This window comes from Morone saxatilis, unplaced genomic scaffold (assembly GCF_004916995.1).
Source record: "Morone saxatilis isolate NCDOM2014 unplaced genomic scaffold, NCSU_SB_2.0 Contig21, whole genome shotgun sequence".
Classification (NCBI taxonomy): domain Eukaryota; kingdom Metazoa; phylum Chordata; class Actinopteri; family Moronidae; genus Morone; species Morone saxatilis.
This window is the reverse complement of record NW_023339774.1, coordinates 14,820,674-14,840,425: the sequence shown is the minus strand read 5'-3', so window position 1 is coordinate 14,840,425 and position 19,752 is coordinate 14,820,674. Positions and strand designations below refer to the sequence as shown.

The 19,752-nt window shown below is 40.7% G+C and overlaps 2 protein-coding genes across 7 annotated transcripts in view; both read left to right on the top strand.

Moving 5' to 3' along the window:
- Positions 1-5,415, top strand: part of add1 (adducin 1 (alpha)) — a 27,973-nt gene extending 22,558 nt beyond the window's left edge. The window contains exons 14-17 of one of the 6 annotated variants that reach the window (XM_035667555.1): positions 1,345-1,434; positions 2,939-2,954; positions 4,388-4,441; positions 4,986-5,123. In XM_035667555.1, coding sequence (XP_035523448.1) covers positions 1,345-1,434; positions 2,939-2,954; positions 4,388-4,439 — 158 coding nt within the window. In that variant the 3' untranslated portion in view covers positions 4,440-4,441; positions 4,986-5,123. Of the gene's footprint in view, positions 1-100; positions 455-1,344; positions 1,435-2,281; positions 2,320-2,938; positions 2,955-4,387; positions 4,442-4,985 lie in introns of those variants that run through there. The other 5 variants (XM_035667559.1, XM_035667556.1, XM_035667557.1 and 2 more) reach the window with 5 other exon arrangements.
- A 2,831-nt stretch (positions 5,416-8,246) lies between these two features.
- On the top strand, positions 8,247-16,441 carry nop14 (NOP14 nucleolar protein homolog (yeast)). Its single transcript, XM_035668329.1, has 19 exons — positions 8,247-8,429; positions 8,758-8,940; positions 10,131-10,265; positions 10,375-10,516; positions 10,863-11,008; positions 11,232-11,369; positions 11,451-11,573; positions 11,663-11,794; positions 11,889-12,231; positions 12,338-12,468; positions 12,559-12,644; positions 12,763-12,898; positions 13,063-13,164; positions 13,264-13,417; positions 13,532-13,691; positions 15,432-15,579; positions 15,694-15,812; positions 15,941-16,096; positions 16,190-16,441. The coding sequence occupies exons 2-19, from the start codon at positions 8,758-8,760 to the stop codon at positions 16,284-16,286; spliced, it is 2,631 nt and encodes an 876-aa protein (XP_035524222.1). The 5' UTR covers positions 8,247-8,429; the 3' UTR covers positions 16,287-16,441.
- Positions 16,442-19,752: the final 3,311 nt, after the last annotated feature.

The window sequence follows — 19,752 nt, the reverse complement described above, 5'->3', positions numbered from 1 at the left end:
GTGATCTTATCTCTCCACACACACACACGCGCACACACACACACACACACACACACACACACACACACACATTCACATACATTCACATTCACATTCACAGTGCAGGAACGAGGCGATAGTAGGGAGGGGTCAGCCTCCAGCGTACCCTGTCTGGAGCCTGAAACGCTACCGGAGGGTCAAGCCTCTGTCTCCGCACCTCTACAGTCTGCAAATGACTCACCCAGCTTAGAGAAAGCCCTGCATCCAACTGCCCCACCCGTCACACCCGCCACACCGGCCTCTGAGCAGGGCTCTGCTGAGGGGGTCGTGGATGACGTTTTTTCCACCACGGATGAGCCTCTTTCAGCTCCAGATTCCCCACAAAAGGAGTTCCACTGCGCTGTGCTGCGAGCCCTCAGCAAGGAGCCATCAGTTATAGAGGCGGCAGAGGCGGCTAAGGCAGATCAGGCTCCAGGTACACCAGATGAAGCGGAGTCCTGCCTAAAATCTGGCCTTCCGCTTCCCTCCTTCCCTGCTCAGCCTTGGTCCATCTCACCACATACTGCGCTGCACTAGGAGTTGTGGGATTCCCTGCCTGCTGTGTCCTCTCCTTTTTCTGGGGGTTTGGAGCCTGCTGACATTGTTTTACCATGCGCAAGCATCCTCCCTACCCACAGTTCAATCTTCGAAGCCTTTGCTTGATTATTCCCCCCCCCCCATCCCCTTTCTCTGATGTCTTATGCAAAGGCATCAGAGCTGTGGCAGATCAGATACCTTTCTGCAGTTTGATTGGACGAGGAGCTGAGCAGAGGATGTGAAGAGTAAAAGCAAGCTCATTTTGAGATTTCAAACCACTCCCTCCCTTTGAGGGTGCTCTCTCCTCAAGCCTAAAAGTGCTTTTGCAGTGGAGTGCTGTTCTAACCTTTGAGGAAGCTGTGTCTGAGCTCAGTCATCCAATCAGAGCATCCCATGTGTGGATGTAAATAATGGTGCCCTTCTCTTCCTGCTAACCTGTCCTGGATATATCTCTTTTGGTGTCCATTCTCCCTCCTGTGCCTCTGAATGACTTCCAATAAAACTAATGGTAGTTTAGATTAGTTTTGGGATAATGTAAGGTGGATTTTAGTGGGATTTGTTTGGAAGCTTTTGCAGTGTTCTCCTGATTAAGGCTTTCTCCCTGGTTTGGTTTATTTGTGTTGTCCTTTTTCTTTTTGTTGCAATGTTGTTGGTGTCGACCTCTTTAAGATTCCTTGAGACAAAATGTGGTGTTCAATCAAAATTGCCTATAAATATATAATTTAGATTGTATATTTATTTATTTGTGGTGAACAGTTTCTCATTTAATTTCTGCTGATTTTCATTCAGACCCGGAGGAGTTAGTAGAGCCCGAGGAAGAGTCCAAAGGCGAGAAACCAATCACCACACCACCCAGCACCCCAGTCAGAGCAGAGGAAGGTACGTTAGCCTGACATACTTGACATACCCGGCTCGCCTGATTCAGCATGGGTTTCTCCAGTCTTCTAGCTGGGTTTTTGGGCTTTTCTTGGTCTACAGGGAATGCAGAGGCTCCTGCCTGTCCACCTGCCTGTCTGTCTTGGGGTCTGTTCATGTTGTGGTCTTTAATAATACTACTATGGGTGCTGTGCTTTCTGTAATAACAGGCCAAGAGGTTTTGATCATTTAATCAAGTTTATGCCATGAGAGATGGAAAATGTCAATAAATAGTTTATATTTGGAAAAAAAAAAGCCTTTTTAGCATTTATTTATGGACCCCAGTACAGACATCTCTATTTTTGTTCTTTTATTTTAATATTTCTCCCTCTTGGTCTTTATTACTATTGGATTACACCTATGTGAACAGTATCATCCATGATGATTGATACCAGAACTGATCCTAAAAATACTAGGAAGTTATCGTTTTAGTAAATTTAATTTAAACAATAATTGGCATTATTCCAATTATTAATTATCCAATTACTTCTTCTTATGGTCTGCAAACAGTTAAAGTCAGTATAAGGGAGGAAGGAGATGAGTAGCTTTGATTGCAGGTGTAATCTAATAAAAATGAAATGTTGGTATTTAACTTATGTCTCTATGTACAGTATCTCCTTTACCCCTTCACTTCCATTCTCCATCTTTTTGGGAATGGTTCCAACCATTCTTTAAAAAAACAAAAAATCTTCTGGTGGTTTTGTTTTCTTTTTGTTTCTTTTTTAATTTAACACAGTGCCTGTGGTTTGATCTGCATAGACATTTGTTTCTACTTGTGCTTTTTCTTCTTTGTGCCTGCGATTACAATCAGGAGATGGAAATACAAAAGAGTACCTGTTGCCATAGTAAGTACGTACTGTTCCACCTCCTCACCACCCTCGTAATTACCCTCCATGCCTGTGTTTGGTCATTTACCCTCTTTCTTTGCATGGCTTCACTAGCAGAGCTGTTCTGTGGTCTGAACTAACATATTTACCGGGGGTTGAGACTGTTCAGTCGGTTTTAACTCGGTTCTCTGAACTCCTCTGAATCTTTTTTTTTTTTCCGGGTTGATGGGGTTATTTCAGAGCTCATCCCTCTCTTGTAATAGCAATTCACTGTTTCTGGTTTATATTTTTAAAAATCAAATTATGATGACAAGAAATAACAAGAAAAGTTATCTTGACACATTTATAGTATTATTTCAGGTGTGATCCTTGGATTTGTAAGACGCATTTAAGTCCTATTTACTACGACAGTGACCTGTTCTTAACAAAAATGGAGGATGTTCCTGAAGTAAACCTTACAACCCACCAAACCTTTTATGTTAGATAACTTCTTTTTTCTTCCTGCCAATGATCCACTATCAAATTAACCAAACCTCTCTTGCACATATGCACATTCTATAAATGTTATATGACACTGTTTTTGTTTCATGGAAAACTCAGGTAATGTTTTGAAAATGTGTTGAATGTTGTTTGTCTTACAGACGAGTCCTTTACAAGGTACATCAGTGCTTTATTTGAGTGTGGCTTTTCGACCCAGACTTGCTGCTGTTGGCTTTGCTGAGACTCGCTGTCGGTTTAGCTTGAAAGATGGTTGAGCTCCAGTGCTTGGCTGTGTGGTGTTGTTTAGTCTCCATTTTATCTGTCTGTGTGTTCGGCCTCATCTCAGTTCTGACGGATGTGAGAGATGTAAAGCGTCTGGTGTGTAGTGTTTTCTCGGGTCTTGACGAAGGGGTTTTTCACGCTAGCCTATGTAGCATGTGAGCAACATTAAATATGAACAAAGCTGTAGTCGTTTTGCACCTGACTGAACTGTGTGAGCATCTACCTGAGCTTGAAGCAGTGGTTTGGATGCCGTTTGGGCCACTGATCCATGGAAGTCCAATTGAAGACGACCTACTGGATCCTGCCCCAGCACTTGTTGCTTCTTAACTTCCTATGCTGGGAGTATTTTTAAAAGATGACTCAGCCGCTTGAGTAACTATCACTAGATATTTGCTAGAAAAGCCTAATTGAATCAAAGCTGACAGTCCTTCAGAAAATAAAAACAACAAAACACTTAAGTCCCCCTCAGTTATTGCTGCTAGACGAATTACCAAACATTTGGACTGGTAAAATCTACTAATTATCATTGTTGTTTCAAAACAGTGGGTGTATGATTTCAGACAGAATTGGATAAATGCAGCCATTGTCAGTCATGGAGCGTTGAAATGGCAACTGACGCTTGCAAAAGAAGACTCGAATGAAAATAGGGTCTTAAATATGAATTTCACTAACCCTAAAAGGAACCAGGTATTGCAGGGCTGCTTAGGCCTGGTATTAGTATTAGTACAGTAACTGACATATCACTCTTTAGATGCTTAATATAACATACTTGGACCAACACAAAGGCTCAAGTTATGCTTTATTGTTTGTATTTTGACAAAAATAGTATAACATTATTTAGCTAATGATATGCTAACTCTTAGCCTTGGAAATAGCTACTGCTGTAGGTAGAAAGTAAATTAGCCAGGTATGCTAACTTATATAGCAAGTTGATATATCTTTCCAAGAACAATTTCTAGATAAAGAGACTCTTTATTGTAAATTTGGAACCTAGTTCTGTGAAAACAAGAAACCAAAACGCTCTTCTAGCACTCATTAGGGCCCAAGGGAACATCTCTAGGTAGCTTCTATACTCCCAGCAACTGGATTAAATTGCAGTCAGATTTAATACTGTACTCACTGGTTAAGACTTTCTAACTCTCGTTGATAATTCAAGGCTTAATCTTAACGTATTTATCCTTGAGAGCTGTGCCAGTTTTGAATTCATTTAACTTTATCCCCTCCCCTGACTTATTATGTAACCTCGCCTGTGTGGTAATGGTATGACAAATCTTTGAAAAGCCATATTTTTGTGTTGTAGACTTTCATTTCTCTTTGTTTGTACACAGGGTGCAAATGAGCCAGGGAACAAGACTCATTAAGATTTCCCTGTTTAAGTGAAGGTAAAACTAAAGTGCTGTGTACCAGCTTTGGCCTGTGAAATAGAAAAGAAGCAAAGCAAAGTCTTACATTTAGTTGCTTATTGTCATTAAACCTAATAAGTAAAGAGTCCTGAAGACGTGCTTTTATGTTATTTAATGCAAGTGAGACTGCATCTTGGTTTGGCTTTTGGTTTTGACGTCAGGCGTGAAAGCATTTATTTTTTTATTGCTTCTTTGGCTTTTAATGGGAATGTTGTCTGTGGAAGAGTTAAATTGTTAAGGCTCTGTCAAACTAAGGAGCAATGTATTGTTGATATTGCTCAAAGTCAGTCATATATTGAACTGATTTAAATCTCATAGATGCCATAAACTAATGTAAAGCGGCCAAGTTGTGTGAACTCATGCAGTGACATGTAGATGCTTTTAAAGTAGAAAATCGCGTGGATTTAACGGCTTATCCAGTGGTCGATTTTTGTAGTGGCATCAGTGGTGTGGAAGCTGAGCAGCGCAGATCCATCAGTTTGTCCTCTGCACTCAATAACTCTCCCCTTCCTCCTCCCATCAGAGTCCTTGCCAGAACAAACCTATAAGGACGAGAGTGACGCAGCCACCCTGAGACAGACCCTTCCAGATTTAACACCTGATGACCCCTCCGATGCCCCAGCACTTCCTGCCGAAGAGCCCGCCTCTGCCCCTGCCGCCCCAGATGCAGACGCAGCTGAGGCGGAGGAACCCGCTGACGCCGGCGACCAGGAGGGTGAAGAGTCTCCCAGCAAATCTCCCTCCAAAAAGAAGAAGAAGTTCCGCACTCCTTCCTTCCTGAAGAAAAACAAAAAAAAGACAGATTCCTAGAATGGTTGGATCGGTCCTCAAGGCTGGCCTCTGCCTCTTTTCATTTTCGCTTTTTGTCTGCTATCATTGCACCCTTCGAGCAAGCCACAGTTACATACAGTTATGCTTTTTGTTGTTTTGATATCATTTGTCGCTGGCTTATTAACCTATTTTTCCTCGTTAGCGTGTGCCAATTTTGTATACAGTGTAAAAATGATCGATTGCATAAAGGTTTTTAATTATTAGAGGCTTTTAGTTGTGAGTGAGTGATGCATTCTGTCTTGTCCACTCCATCTGGCCTTTTATGCATGTCTATTACTACAGGCCCACACACTTGATGTGAGGTTTTAGGGTTTTATCACCCTCATTTTTAAAAAAAAGAGTATTACTAAACTGTTGTAACCACTAGAATGTATTGGGATTGTATCAAAAATATGTCCAAGTGTCTTTTAAAAACCGTGAATGCAGAAAGAGAAGCTTGTACCCTCTCATTTAACTGGTGGTAAATTCTGACAGTGAGAATTACAAATTGCATAGTGCTAATTTTACCTCTGAAGCTGTGCACATCATTGAAGCATAATTACATGTTAGCAGGCCAGGAGAACTGGAAAATTCAGTCATACAAAGTTCATGTTAATGTTTCCATAATCCAATATTTTGATGAAATCATCCACATACAAGCAAAATCACATCTGGGTCTTTGTTGACTTTAAAAACCTCAATCTTCTTCCCACAAGCATTAGTTGCAGCCTTAACTTACAGGTATGATGTACAGTGCTTCAGATCTTTATTTTATTTGGAAGTTTGGTTTAATATTTATCAAACAAGATTGATCTGTAGTGCTGCAAACCTGCAGATGATTTAGTTTGAACCACATATTGTGAATCATCCCGGGAAGTGTTAGCAAGCATTGTGCTCGCTGATTATTCCACGGGTTGATAATGTATTTGCTCCTGGCTGTAAGTCTTTTAATATGAAGGAATGTGTAAAAACAAATTCTCAGTTGATGTTTTTCATTTATTCTAATTATTTGAGCCTGGCTTTTTTGCATTTTTCCCTTGATTTCTCTCTGTCTCTGTCTCTGTGAAAGTCAGAAACAGACAGAAATGCAACATATTGTGAGTTTACATATTTCATTTTGTTCTCGTTTATTTTCCTTTCTTTTCTTTTTTTTTTTTAAGTTGCGCTTTTTCTCACAAAGTATATTGAGCCATGATTGCTTGCTGTGAGAGAGCACTGTGAATCTTCTCTTTTATAAACCACTGTCTGGGAACTCATACCACACGTTGCTTTTAGTACAGACATCACACATAGATACAGTTGTTACAGAACATGTAAATGACAATGTCACTGTTATGAAGCTGCATGATCAATCACATTTTAGAACCCTAACCTGGACTTTCCTGTGTAAAACTCCACTCTGAGCAAATAGACTTTGTCATTGAATACTTGTGTGTTTCCAGTTGCAGTAAAGACGCAATGTACACTGGAGAAGCAATTCTATTTTTTATTTTTTTTATGTCGACGTGTAATCAATGGTGTGACGGCAAAGGAGCTGTGCTTAAGGTTGCAGGGCATTATTACCAAGGCTATCTCCACGCATTGCTTCCTAACTTGTGTTTATTCATCCTGTTTTAGTAAAGTTTGTCATCAGTCTGTTTAACTCATGGTGAACCAAAAGGCAAAACTAATGGGAAGCTTCGCCTAATCTGAGATGCTTAATAAAACCTTTGCCTGTACCTTTGCCTTTGTTCACTACGGGTGATATATCTGCATCATCACATACAAGCACAGAATGTCTAACTCATGAAGGACTGCATGTGTAGAGTGCTTAGAGTGTGTATTGTCTTTAAATGACTAACTACTCCTTTTTATTTGAATTACATTTTATTTTAGCTTTAGCGTGCCCATAACAATACTAGAGTCCTTGTAGTCATTGTTTTAATTTGAGTCAACCATAGGTTGTCGTTTTTATTCTTACAACTATGCTGATTTGTATTCTCCGTCTGATCTACTTCCAATCTAAATGTGTCTCATCATTATACCATCTACAGACTTAATACTTCCACCTTTCTTTTCTCATGGTTCTGCCTCTTCTACAACCATGAATAAAAAAACACTACCATGAAAGTCAGTATTGTGTGGTCGTAGTCATTTAAATAGAATTCATCAGCATTACCAGCGAAGATTGTACATACAGTAATGACTTTTACATTTTGCACACAATGGGTAAATGTATACCATAAGTGCTAGTACAATACTGGCACAACACATACTAGAATGCAAGCAGATCACAGATGAAGAAAAATAAAGAGAGTACAAATAATCTATAAAGATTAAGATATGTTTGAACATCAAATACATTACAATACAATAAAATCCAAACATTTGATGTTCTGTTATTTATCTGACATGTTTTTAAAGTATAGTTGATTTTCAATTAACTTAAAGTAACAAAAGTAGAAGTACTTATTATGCAAAATAGTCTATTTCATATTATTGGATTATCATTAGGATGTATTTGAACATTAGCATCACTTTAATGTTGCAGCTGGTAACAGTGGTGCTAATTAAACTGGTGACTACAGTTGTTAGATAAATGTAGTGGAATAAAAAAAACTGTACTTAAGTACAGTACTTGAGTATTTGTACTTTCCAAAACTGAAAACTAGTCTAAAACTAGTCATAGATGAAAGGGTTTTGGAAACAAGCAGAATTGTGTGTCACACATCCAACAAACCAATATAAGAATACAGGTATTGTTTGCAACTTGTCAGTGAAAGCAGTAAGTAAGTACTCTAGATTTTTAATATATATATTATATTTTGTTACATACATTATCCAAAATGTATAATAATGTTCTCATGTATATGTGCTGGCGATTGTTGTGATGTAAACTAATCAGACCCAGGTTTCTGTCATCCGTGCCCTTATACTGAAAGCTGAACCGCTCATTGTCGACGCTAGGGGCGCTGCAGGGAAACGCACACCGGAAGCAGCTCCTGTATGCTTCTCTGTTTTGAACTCTGACCTCAAACTGTGCACGCTGGGAATGGAAACAACGTGGATAGCAAAAGATTAAAGTAATATTTATTAAATTCAGAGTTGGCAGAGCGTTAGTGTCCCATGTTTTCTTCCGCCTGGATTCAATAACTGTGCTCCTGAACGCGGCTGAAAGGTAAACTGTGCCTCTGCGTCATGATGGGAGCTTGTTTACATGCTGTTGACGGCTCATAGTGAAGATATTTAGTTTTAAAGTAGCTCCAGTTTTGGTCACACAGTCGTCGCTTTTGTTTCATCTGATATTTCACACATATACATTTAAGCATTGACCTAAAAATGTCCTAAAAGCGAACAGCTTTTGACGACCCAGCCAATCACCAGAATAGAGGAGAACATGTTTTCAATGCGCGTTCAATTCATGTGTTGCGATGAAGATGAGTTTAGCCTGATGAAGAGGGTCTGTAATGTCAGTGATGTGAGCTCATCAGTCCATTATGTTACAGATGGGGAAGGTGCCTAAGAAGAGGAACCTCGCTGACAAGGTCCGCAAAACCAAGACCTCCACCGAGATCAAAAACAACCCGTTTGAGGTGAAAATCAACAGGAAGAAGTTTGATGTTCTGGGGAGAAAGACCAAGCATGATGTGGGTCTGCCCGGTGTGTCTCGATCCAAAGCCATTAATAAGGTAAGAGAACATCTTAGAGAGAGAACATGAAATAAATAACTAGTTATTACACATTAAATTAGATAAATAGCTAGATTTCATTAACACGATTTATAGTTACTGTAAAATATTTTATACGTGAAGCAAAGTAAAATATTGATGTGTTTAATGGATTGTTTCTGACATAAAACACCATCTGCAGGTTGCTGCTGTAAAAAAAGTCCTAACTATCTTCATCTTTTTAACTTTTTAAATGAACTTTAATTACATATATATATATTGCAGTTGATGGTCCTTTAATGTACACTTAATGAACTGTCGAACAAAATAAAGTCTGAGGCGCACATTTATGGTTTGATGAATAACTCTGACAGGTGAGATGCTCTGAGTTCATCAGCGCTGCAAACTGCTTATGACAACATCCTTATTAACTCAGCTGCCGCCAAGTTCTATTTTTGAAAGTTCATTATCCGTGTGTAACGAAGTGGCAGAGTGCATTACAGACGGCAGCTGGCTGATCTTATCGCTCAAATGTTTTTAATTACTGTAATACCAAAAACACTGACACTGACACGTGGCCCATTAAAGAGATATCTTTAGGCTTAGGATGTTTCGTGAAAATCACCCAGCAAGGTGCGGAATAAAGAAAAGAAGGCAGAGTCTGATTAAAACGTGAAGATTTTGCCACCTGATGAAATGAAAGGAGGATGAAACTCTTCTACTGCAGCACTGTATCTGACAGCCATGGCTCACAGCTCATCATCCATGTAACACTGTCTGTGCTGTGAAGCCTGGTGCTCACAGTATCATGCTGGGAGAGGGATTTTCTGCAGGAGAGACTGAGAGCTTTGTAAGGACAGAGAGAAGTCTGAAACAGAACTTAGCACAAGTTAAAGTGATGATGAAAGTCTTACTTCATCCTCTGCACGCTTGATTCAATTTTACTTCCAACTTGTGGTTTTGTATGTATTTACACATGTATAAAATGGACGAACCAGGCACTGGCACCTGGTGGCCACTGTTGTCTCTCATACGCAGTTGAAAAGTATTCAGTTGGTTGCAGCTTGCTACTACACACTGGTGTTTTAACTCAAAGGAAACAAATTTGTAACTCTAAAGAATCAGTGATTCGTAGCGTGTCGGAACGTTGTGCCTGTTTTTGGATAGAGTTGTATGCAATTATTTATTGTTTCTTTATTTTTGATCTGTAGAGAAAAGAAACCCTCCTTAAGGAATACAAACAGAAGAACAAGTCCAACAAATTAATTGACAAACGCTTTGGAGAGTATGACACCAAGATGGCACCAGAAGACAAAATCCTGCAGAGGTTCGCGATGGAGAGACAGGTCAGTGATGTAATATTACCTGTAAGGACATCAAAATAAAAGCGTGCAGCATCACTAAGTTCCATACTTTGTTCTATAACTCTCAGCCAAACTTTGCTTTGTCTCTCAGCGTGTCCATGAAAAGAAGGATGTGTACAACCTGAACGAGGAGGAGGAGCTGACTCATTATGGCCAGTCGCTGGCTGAAATGGAGAAATACAATGACATTGTGAATAGCGATGATGAATCGGAAGAGAAAGGGCTTTTGTCAGGTGAGTACTGCTTGTGTCCAAACACCAAATGAACAGAAAGTAAATCTAATATAAATTGAAGTAGTACCTTGAGCTGGTTTCCACTTCATGTCATTTTTTTCTTTCTTCCTTTATTGTCAATTTTTGAGCTTCGGATGTTTATGAATGATCTGATAAATATTCAATATAAGCTGTTATTTTGGGTGTACTCCTTCAGTTCATGTTACCATGGACTAAAAAAGACCTGTATATTTATGGAAATCTGAATTTCCAAACTTTGTAAATTTGGGGGTTCTGTCATTCCCAGCTGTTTTATAGAGGACGGAGCTGGTATGTAATAGTGACACTTCTTCTCCTTCTTATATAGCTGAGCTGACCGCCTCCCACTTCGGAGGAGGAGGCCTCCTCAGAAAGAGAACATCAGGGGATCAGCAGGAGGAAGAAGGAAGCCAGAGGGCCAAGTCCAGACAGGAGCTCATTGAAGAGCTCATCCAGAAGTCCAAGCAGGAGAAGGTGAGCCAACACAATCCTGAAGTAGCTTCTGTGCCATAGAGTTCCACTGTTGCCATAAAAATTTTAAAAACACACCAATGAGCGACACTTCAGCACTGGATAACATGTTCCTTCATTACTATGAACACCTCCTCCTATTGGAGTAACTTTTATGCCTTCAGTAGCATATCACTGAGTGCTGGCTTGTGGTACAAATGATTAACTTGTGTGTTTACTTGTTCAGCGGGAGCGTCAGGTGCAGAAAGAGGAGGCACAGGAGCTGACTGAGAAACTGGATCAAGAGTGGAAGAGCATCCAGTCTCTGATGGTGAAAAAGACGCCCAAAGCTGAATCTGACGACAAACCAGAGGAGAAGCCCAAGGTAGGGTCGCACCAATCAGTCAGCAACATGCGTGCTTTCGTTCATCAGTGGCAGAGCCTCACATTCCTCTGTGCATTCCAGCTGGAAGAGTACGACATGATGGTCAGAGAGCTCGTCTTCGAGATGAAGGCTCAGCCCTCGGAGAAGATGAAAACCCCGGAGGAGCTCGCCCGGGAGGCGAGGGAGAAGCTGCAGAAATTAGAGGTGTGTTCACAGTGCAGGGATGTTGAACAGTGTCATTACCATATAACATTTTAGTTTTAACATGTTTTAATGCTCTGTGCTTTCTCCAGGCTGATCGTCTGAGGAGGATGATGGGAGATGAAGTCGGGGACACTGCACAGAGTCTGGTCCACATGTCTGCTGATGACCTCAATGATGGTTTCGTCCTGGATAAGGAAGACCAGAAGACCCTGGCTTATCAGGTAACACTATCATTTCTGGAATGACCTTTACTTTTTGGTAGATTTATATGTTCATACAGAATGTGTTTAATTCTCAATTACTTTGTGTGTCCAGGATGGAAAATGGAACATTGGAGAGAAGTCTGAGGATGAGGATGAGGATGAAGATGAAGAAGAGGGAGAGAGTGGTGGTGAGGAGGAGGAGGAGGAGGAGGAATCGGAGGCAGAGGAGGGCGATGGAGAAGAAGAAGAAGATGACGAAGAGGATGAGGAGCAGGAGGGCAGCAGTGAAGAAGAAGATGGCCACTCGGACCTGGAGTCAGAGCAAGAAAGCGAGGATGAGGAGAGAAAACAGGAGGATGAAGAGGCCAGTGCCAAACCAAAAAAGATTCTGAGCAAAGAGGAGCTGAAGGCCCAGCAGGACGCCGCTAAAGCAGAGCTCCCATACACCTTTACTGGTAACTACACACAGAAACACATCTTTTTTTTTTTAAAGAAGATGCTTTTACTTTTTTAATACTTTTAATCACTTTTACTTATATTCTGTGTTTCTTCCTGTCATAGCTCCTGAAAGCTACAGCGACCTGAAAGATTTGCTTCATGGCCACACCCCGGACAACCAGCGCCTCATCGTGGCCAGGACTCAGAAATGCAACCATCCTAGTCTGGCTGTAGGCAATAAGCTCAAACTGCAGGTACAACATGGAGTCTATGTTTGTGTAAATTGGTGGGGTACTTGGGTTGCGTTCAGTGCTGTATGAACTTACAATCTCTGTTGGTCTCAGAAACTGTTCGGCTTTCTCTTGGAGTACATTGGAGAACTGGCCACCAGGAGTCCACCTGAACTCACCACCATAGATAAGCTCATACCGTGAGTTCAAAAAGTGTCTTTCTCTCTCAAGTGTTCTTCCTGATTCAAATATTTATTCCTTCACAGTTAAGAGTTTTTGTTAATTCCTTCTCTATTCTATTTCTTTTTCTCTCGGTAGAGAGTTGTACAGTATGTGTCAGATTTACCCGGAAGCAGCCTGCAAGGCCATGCAGGGCATCCTGGGAGACGCTGGTCATAGCATGGAGGAGGAGCTTGAGGTCAAAGGGCACGTTGCGTTCCCAACACTAGACATGGTATGGATTATTTGCTGGAAATTAACGTAAACATGTTGAATTTTTTAAGGCTTTAAATGTTTCTCAACTCAACCCCACGTCCACCCCCAGTGCAAATGATGTGTGTATTGTATGTGTCTTCTGTATGTGACAAATACAGTTACCGTATGTTTTTGTGTCTTAAGCTTATCTACCTGAAGGTGACGGCCCTGCTGTTTCCTACCTCTGACTTCAGACACCCTGTTACCACTCCAGCGCTGCTTTACATCAGCCAGGCTCTCACCAAGGTACACACACTCACTCTTGTTTGTTATGTTCTGTGTTGTTGGAGTTATTTTGGCTGTTCTAACCATAATTGTGTGTGTTTTTCATTATTACATCCTTAGTGTCCAGTGAAATCATTACAGGACGTGACGTCAGGTTTAGTGCTGTGCTGTCTGGCGGTGGAGTACGTCTCTTTTTCAAAGCGTTTCCTGCCCGAGCTCATCAACTTCCTGGCTGGAACGCTACATCTGGCCGTGAAGGACAAGACCTCTTTAGGTCAGCTGCACACTCATCTTTCACAGCACATTACAACAAGTCTATCACGCATTTTTTTGGTGCCAGCATTCGCAAGTCGAAACCAACCAGACAAACTTCGACTTTGTGTTGCAGGTTATGCTGTGGTGCCGCCCTTTAGGCCGTCGGGGAAGTGCAGTGACCTGTTGGTGTTGTCAGACTCCGAGTCCTGCAAGAGCTGGAGCAAGAAGAGCCTTCCGTTGTCGGCCACCCAACACCTGGACCTCAAAAATGACCTCGACAGAGATCACCATAGGTAGGAGGGGGTGAGGATACACCAGGAGGGAAAGGAATTGGTTTGTAGTCCTCACAGCCTGTAACGATAGGAGAAATTATTAAAGGAAACTAATATGTCTTTCAATGTAATTTGGGCATGGGAGTAAAGTTTTGAGTTTTGAACTTATCCAAGACTGCAAGAAAGAGCATTGCTGTAATTTCTTTCCTAAATTACTGCCGCTTGTTTACCTGTTTAAAATTTAAGCAGAAACCGTCCACTGGTGTCCTCAGACATATTGTGTTTAGACAGCTGACCCCCAGAAACATTCAGAAACAACGTATCTCACAATGCCTTAATTGGCCATCCATAATTGAGTCTGTAACAATACAATGCAATAACAGCAGTGAACACTTTTCTTGAAAACAATTATAGGCCCAGTTGGAAGGGAGATAAAGTGTGAGAAAGCCTTTTGTCTTCACACAGATTGTTGTGTTCAGTTTGGACCAGAATACGACCACCAAAAAGACAGGAAGAGATGAAGTGAGGCTGATTAATTACCTTTATAGACGTGAAAGAAAAGACAAGCTCATTTGCTCTTATGAAAAAAAAAAAACTGAAGATGGAATGAAAGCACACAAAGCACTCATTGAGATCTCTATTTCAACCAATTACTTTACAACACTTTATAAAAATGCCCCACAGGGCTGATAAAGAATTAATGTGTGATTAGGGTCTGCATTAATGGCCACCACTGCACGGATATAAAAACCTAAGATGATCAAACTGTGTTTACCTGTTTACCAGACTGTACGGCTCAGAGCTGATACATCCACTCGTGTGAATCTGATGAGTCGCCAGCGTGGTTTCACACAGCAGCTGGTGTGTGGGCACACAGCAAAGCTTGCAAACAGGCTTCGGTGGATCATGATTGTGCACAGTTAGTGAGAATATACATTTTTATTTGTACTCAACTAAAATTAATACTTACAACATGCCATAAAAGACTCTGACTCAAACATGGTTATGTCGGAGAGAAATTAATTTGAATTTGATTGATTGAATAAGTTAACCTAGATGTCTCGAAGAATACTCTTATAATATCCCCATTTTAATCGTTTTTGTATCCAATATGGGTTAAAGATTAGAAATAAAGAAGCAATAAGCATTTTTTTGTCTGTAATCTTTAGCCAGAAGCATACACCAAGGTATGCAATGTATTCATTTGAAAGCCGCAGCTGTTGTATAGTATTTGCATTCATAATAACTCAGTGAGGCTTACTGCAGGCCTAAATACTCAGTAAGTAATCTTTAAAATGCCTTTCCTGGAGGTTTGATCCAGTCCAGTCTCCTCCACATTGTTCTGAACAGCAGCGCTGCACTGACTCCTGCTCCTCACACCTGGGTGCCCAGTCATATTCTAATTTCTGCATTCCTTCAGGCCTCACAATGACACATGGACACCAGCAGCTGTGTGTCAAGAGTCTAGTGGTAATTACTGCCAGGGTGATACAGCCTTTTGTTAGGGAGGGACAGAGCGAGTGTGCACTGCATGAAAGTGTGTCTAAATGTGTAAAGATGAATGCATGTATTTGCACACATCATGTTGAACTCGTTGAGTAAGAGTGAGGAATAGTTGTTGCTACAGATACAGTACAAGGAGCTTTCACTTAAGTCTTAACCATTTGCACCTACTGTATGCCATAGTGTTTTTGAGACAATGAGACAAAGGACAAACTATAAAACTGAGAGTTTCATCTCCGTTTATGTTTCTCTCGGCAGGTTGATGTGTCTGTCTACTTGCCTGGACCTTGTGAAGCGGTGCTGCCTGCTCTACAAAGACCTCATGTCCTTCACATTCATCTTCCAGCCAATCAGAACACTGCTTTCCAAACATCTTTCAGCCCAAGCATTACCAGAGCTTTTACAGGTTGGTGCCAAAGAGGGATTTATACATTGAAGTCTCACACTTTCCTTTTTTTATTTTTTTATTCCTAATCTGTCAGTGTATCTGTTAATTACAATGTTTGTTGTTTTGTTGCAGGAGCTTCACAGGGAGATCCTGGAGACCATCAGCAGCGTACCTGTGTCTCACAGTCGGCTAGTTTTGGAGAAGAAGAAGCCAATTCCCCTGAAGCTGCTCACGCCCAAGATAGTTGAAGTGTAAGTGAAAGTCAGTTTTTAACAACATTGAAATGAATCTTGCCACGCAGAAGCTGAGATAAAGAATTCATATGAGCTGTAAGTGTATCCGTTTTTAATATCTGAATTGCTCATTCAATATCTGTCAGGTTGGACTATGGAAAGAAGCGTGGCAGCACCAGAGAGGAGAGAGAGAAGGAGCGATTGAAGCACAAGTACAAGAAAGAGTTCAAGGGCGCTCTGAGGGAGATCAGGAAGGACTCGCGCTTCCTGGCCAGAGAGAAGCTCAACGAGGTCATGAACAGGTGTGGATAACACCCGGTGGCAAACCAGAATGTTTCGGTGAAATGCTTCTGTGAGTAAAAGCTTTTACATTTTTTTCTTGTTCTGTGTTTCAGAGATGCAGAGAGGAAGAGGAAAGTGAGGGAACTCTTTGGCAGTTTGGCCACTCAGGAGGGAGAGTGGAAGGCCCTGAAGAGGAGGAAGAGGAAGTGAAATACAGAATCTCATCTTCATCAGTTCTCTCCATCACTTGTTACCTGTCAAATGGACATGACCTTGCCAGATTGAACAAGGTTGAAATTTGTGGAACTGCGAACTGTACGGATTATTTTTTAATCATGAGGATAAATTCAACTTGTTGCAACACACATTTTTATACTGTTTGAGAAATAGCTGTCAGAGATGGCACACGCAAGTTGTCAGATATTCTCATGTAGGCGTTTGATGTACGATTGGATTACTGTTGTTGATGTCAGTCAACACAGCAGTGAATATTTGGTTTAATTTCTCCCTTAATTTTTTCCGCCCCCACCAGAATACATCACTATAATGTGGGCTTAAATACAGAAAAAAATAAATGACAGCATTTTTCTGTTCTCTTATTTTCTGCATGTGTTTTTCAAGTCAAGCTCCATGACATAAGGGTTATTACCATCATGATAAAAATGTAAAGAATAAAGTCAAATGCTATGGTAGAGGGCAAGTTGATAATGCAAACCCCATGACTTTTATATAGTGGGAACAAACACAGAGTGTGTGCACATGCACAAAGCTTCATCAGTCATGTTGCCTCTGAAGGACGGTTCTGGCCTCCACGTCGTCCATTAATTCCTGATAATGGAAGGAAATAGTCAACCATGCTTCAGTGTTGGGTTTGGTTTTCTGTGTTAGTGAGGAAGCCACATCAGGCTTTGGCTGCACAGGCAGTACTTGTTAAAAAGATCATTTCATTGCTTTGGTTGTGGGATTTGTTGACAATATGGAAAATATAGAATGTCACCAGACGGATCCTTAAATGTGTCACTAAAAAGTGTCTGAGTTTTAAGTGGTAATCATAACAATGTTTGACTGGTCCGACAGGAAGAGCTGGTTAAAGTTTGATTTGCTCTGACAGTTCCCTGTGGCTATTGCTACACAGGCAAACAGAAACACAGCAATAAATTCTGTTGATATCTTATTGTGCAACACTGGTCCCAAAGGTTCATTCAGCACTAAAATAGCCCTGCATTGGATTTAAAGGTTTCTACAGCCTGGAGTGACATTTAGACACCCGCAATAGAACAAGATGGCTTGAGTGCTACTATCTAATTTATGTTATGTCTTAGAAGGAGGTGAGATTGAGATTTGGCTGCTAATATTGTACCTTTTGCACCAACTTCAGCATCTTTCTTTTAAATCATCACATATATTCCAACCCCTTTTGATGGTTCCACATGTCTTCTACTCCCCCTCCTGCAGTTTCCTGTAGGTGGCAGTCTCTGCACCCAGCCTCAGCTTGATGTGCAACAGGTTCTGGTGGTCTTGCATGTGCTCACCTTGTCCATGTGGGTCCTTTTTATGTCCTCAAGCTGCTCCATTGCAAGCTCTCAGACATCAATGGGATTCTGCAGGTCTGTCAGATGGTTTTAGTTGGTGCTGAGCACATTTTCCCAGCTCGGCCTTATGCAGAGTGACGTCATCAACATCTTGATAGGATTCTCTCCGGATCATATCTGCTTTCTCTACAGACGCAGTCGAATTTAAAAAAAAAAAAGAAAAAAAAAAAGACTGGTGTAGCAAGTCCTTAGGCCGTGACCTAAAACATCATCTTAAACACTTCTTGATTACACCTAATATTATTCTAAGAATTAAAACCCTTTTAGAGCCGCTTTTGCCTTCCTTCTCTACCGTGGAGTGAGCTCTTATTCCAGGTTGAGTCTCCAAATTTTAGCCTCCTCTTCAAGCTATCAGCTGCTTCTTTTTCATTGGTCAGGGTGTGAATGAGGTCTTTTATCTCCTTGAATATGAGCTTGCCGAGGCCGCAGGGCCTAACCTTGTGAGGATTTGAGACACTGAGGTGAGGATGGGCACATTTTTTCAGATGCTACTGAGAAGAAATTTAGAGATTAGATTTTCCTAATATAGACTAAAATACAATTTGAATCAAATAATTCAATACATTATTGTCCAGCCTTAGTCCCTCTTGATAACTTCTTTAGCTAGCTTCTAGGTCTCTTTTTTCAGATATTATACTTACACTGAGGTAGAAAGTTGCCTTGTTGCTCTTCCACCACCACAAAGTACCTTACAAACTACAAAACATTGTGTCAAAGCTGGTTAGAACCATCAGTTGACGTTATGTGTCCCTAACCTCGGTGCCCTACTGTAATCCTGCCACATGTCAACTCTAAATACCATGAGGAATTGGTCAATTCACTGGTTAACACAAGGATTGCTTTGGTATGCATTATATTAGAAACATGAATTTCAACTCTGTGACACAAACAACCAAAAACACTTGAAATATTTCATTGAAATTCAGTTTAATACAGGAAATTTATAGCTGGTTACAAGTTTAACATGTTATATCACAGCTTTAGTGTCCTGACACTGAAGCTGTGGTTGAGCTGGGACTTAACTTGCATCAATATTTTTCACATGATTCTAAGCAAAAATGCAAAACATAAATATCGTGTTGTTGTCACAGTACCTGTCTCTGCATGGAGCTGTGATGACCAATAAAAACAAGGAGTCAAAGAGCCCAAGGCCTCGCTGTAGGATTCATGACTAAGAAACCAAAGTGAAAAGTGGTGAATTAAGTGACCCACTGTTTTCTTGGGAGAGCTGATCTTAATGTAAACTGATTGGAGCCATGTTTACATCAAGAAATGTGGCTTTAAACAAATGATTTTTAACCCTGGGAAGGGGAGTTTATTTCTTTTAGTGTGCATTTACACAAAAGAGCTGCACTTGTAGTACAAAAAGTAAAAATAAAAACACACTACAGTACAGTTGATGGGCAACTGAAAAAGGGGGAAAACAGTTGATGCATTTGGTGGTCTTGTTAATGGAGCAGAACCGTCTCTCAGAGGAAAGATGCTGGAGGAGTTAGTCGCAAGGACGGACTTTTGTAAGTGCACGTCTATCTCCTTCTTTATTAAAACACAATGTATATAGCCTGCTGCTGGACAGCTGGGTACAGCACATAGTCAAGGCCAGCATGCTTTATTGTAATAACATACCGGTGTTACAGGCAGGATTATCTCTGCCTTCAAACCAGAAGACATATTTTCCTCTGCTGAAAGTGTACCAAATACAACAGCAACGTCTAATCCTGAATTCTAATATTGCTAAATCCTTAAAACAGCAACCTGTTATTAGTGCATGAGCGCCGTGTCCTCTTCTGTCCCCCAGATGGTTTCTGACATATGCATGCTTTCACACACTGTCCTACTTTCTCATGAGGCAATAATGAGAGGGATAAGAAAATTTCATATCCAGCTGAGTTCGGGTATCACAATGTCACATTGTCTTAATTTGCACTTGCAATAGTTTATTTATATTACACAACTTGCAGTGTATAATATCATCAAATCATCAAAAGTAAAACAGGCTGTGAACAAAGATTCTTAAATTCAATGGGAGGGATGTGTTGAGGTCAACTGTAGATTGACGTTTTGTATTGAAAATGAAGATTCAA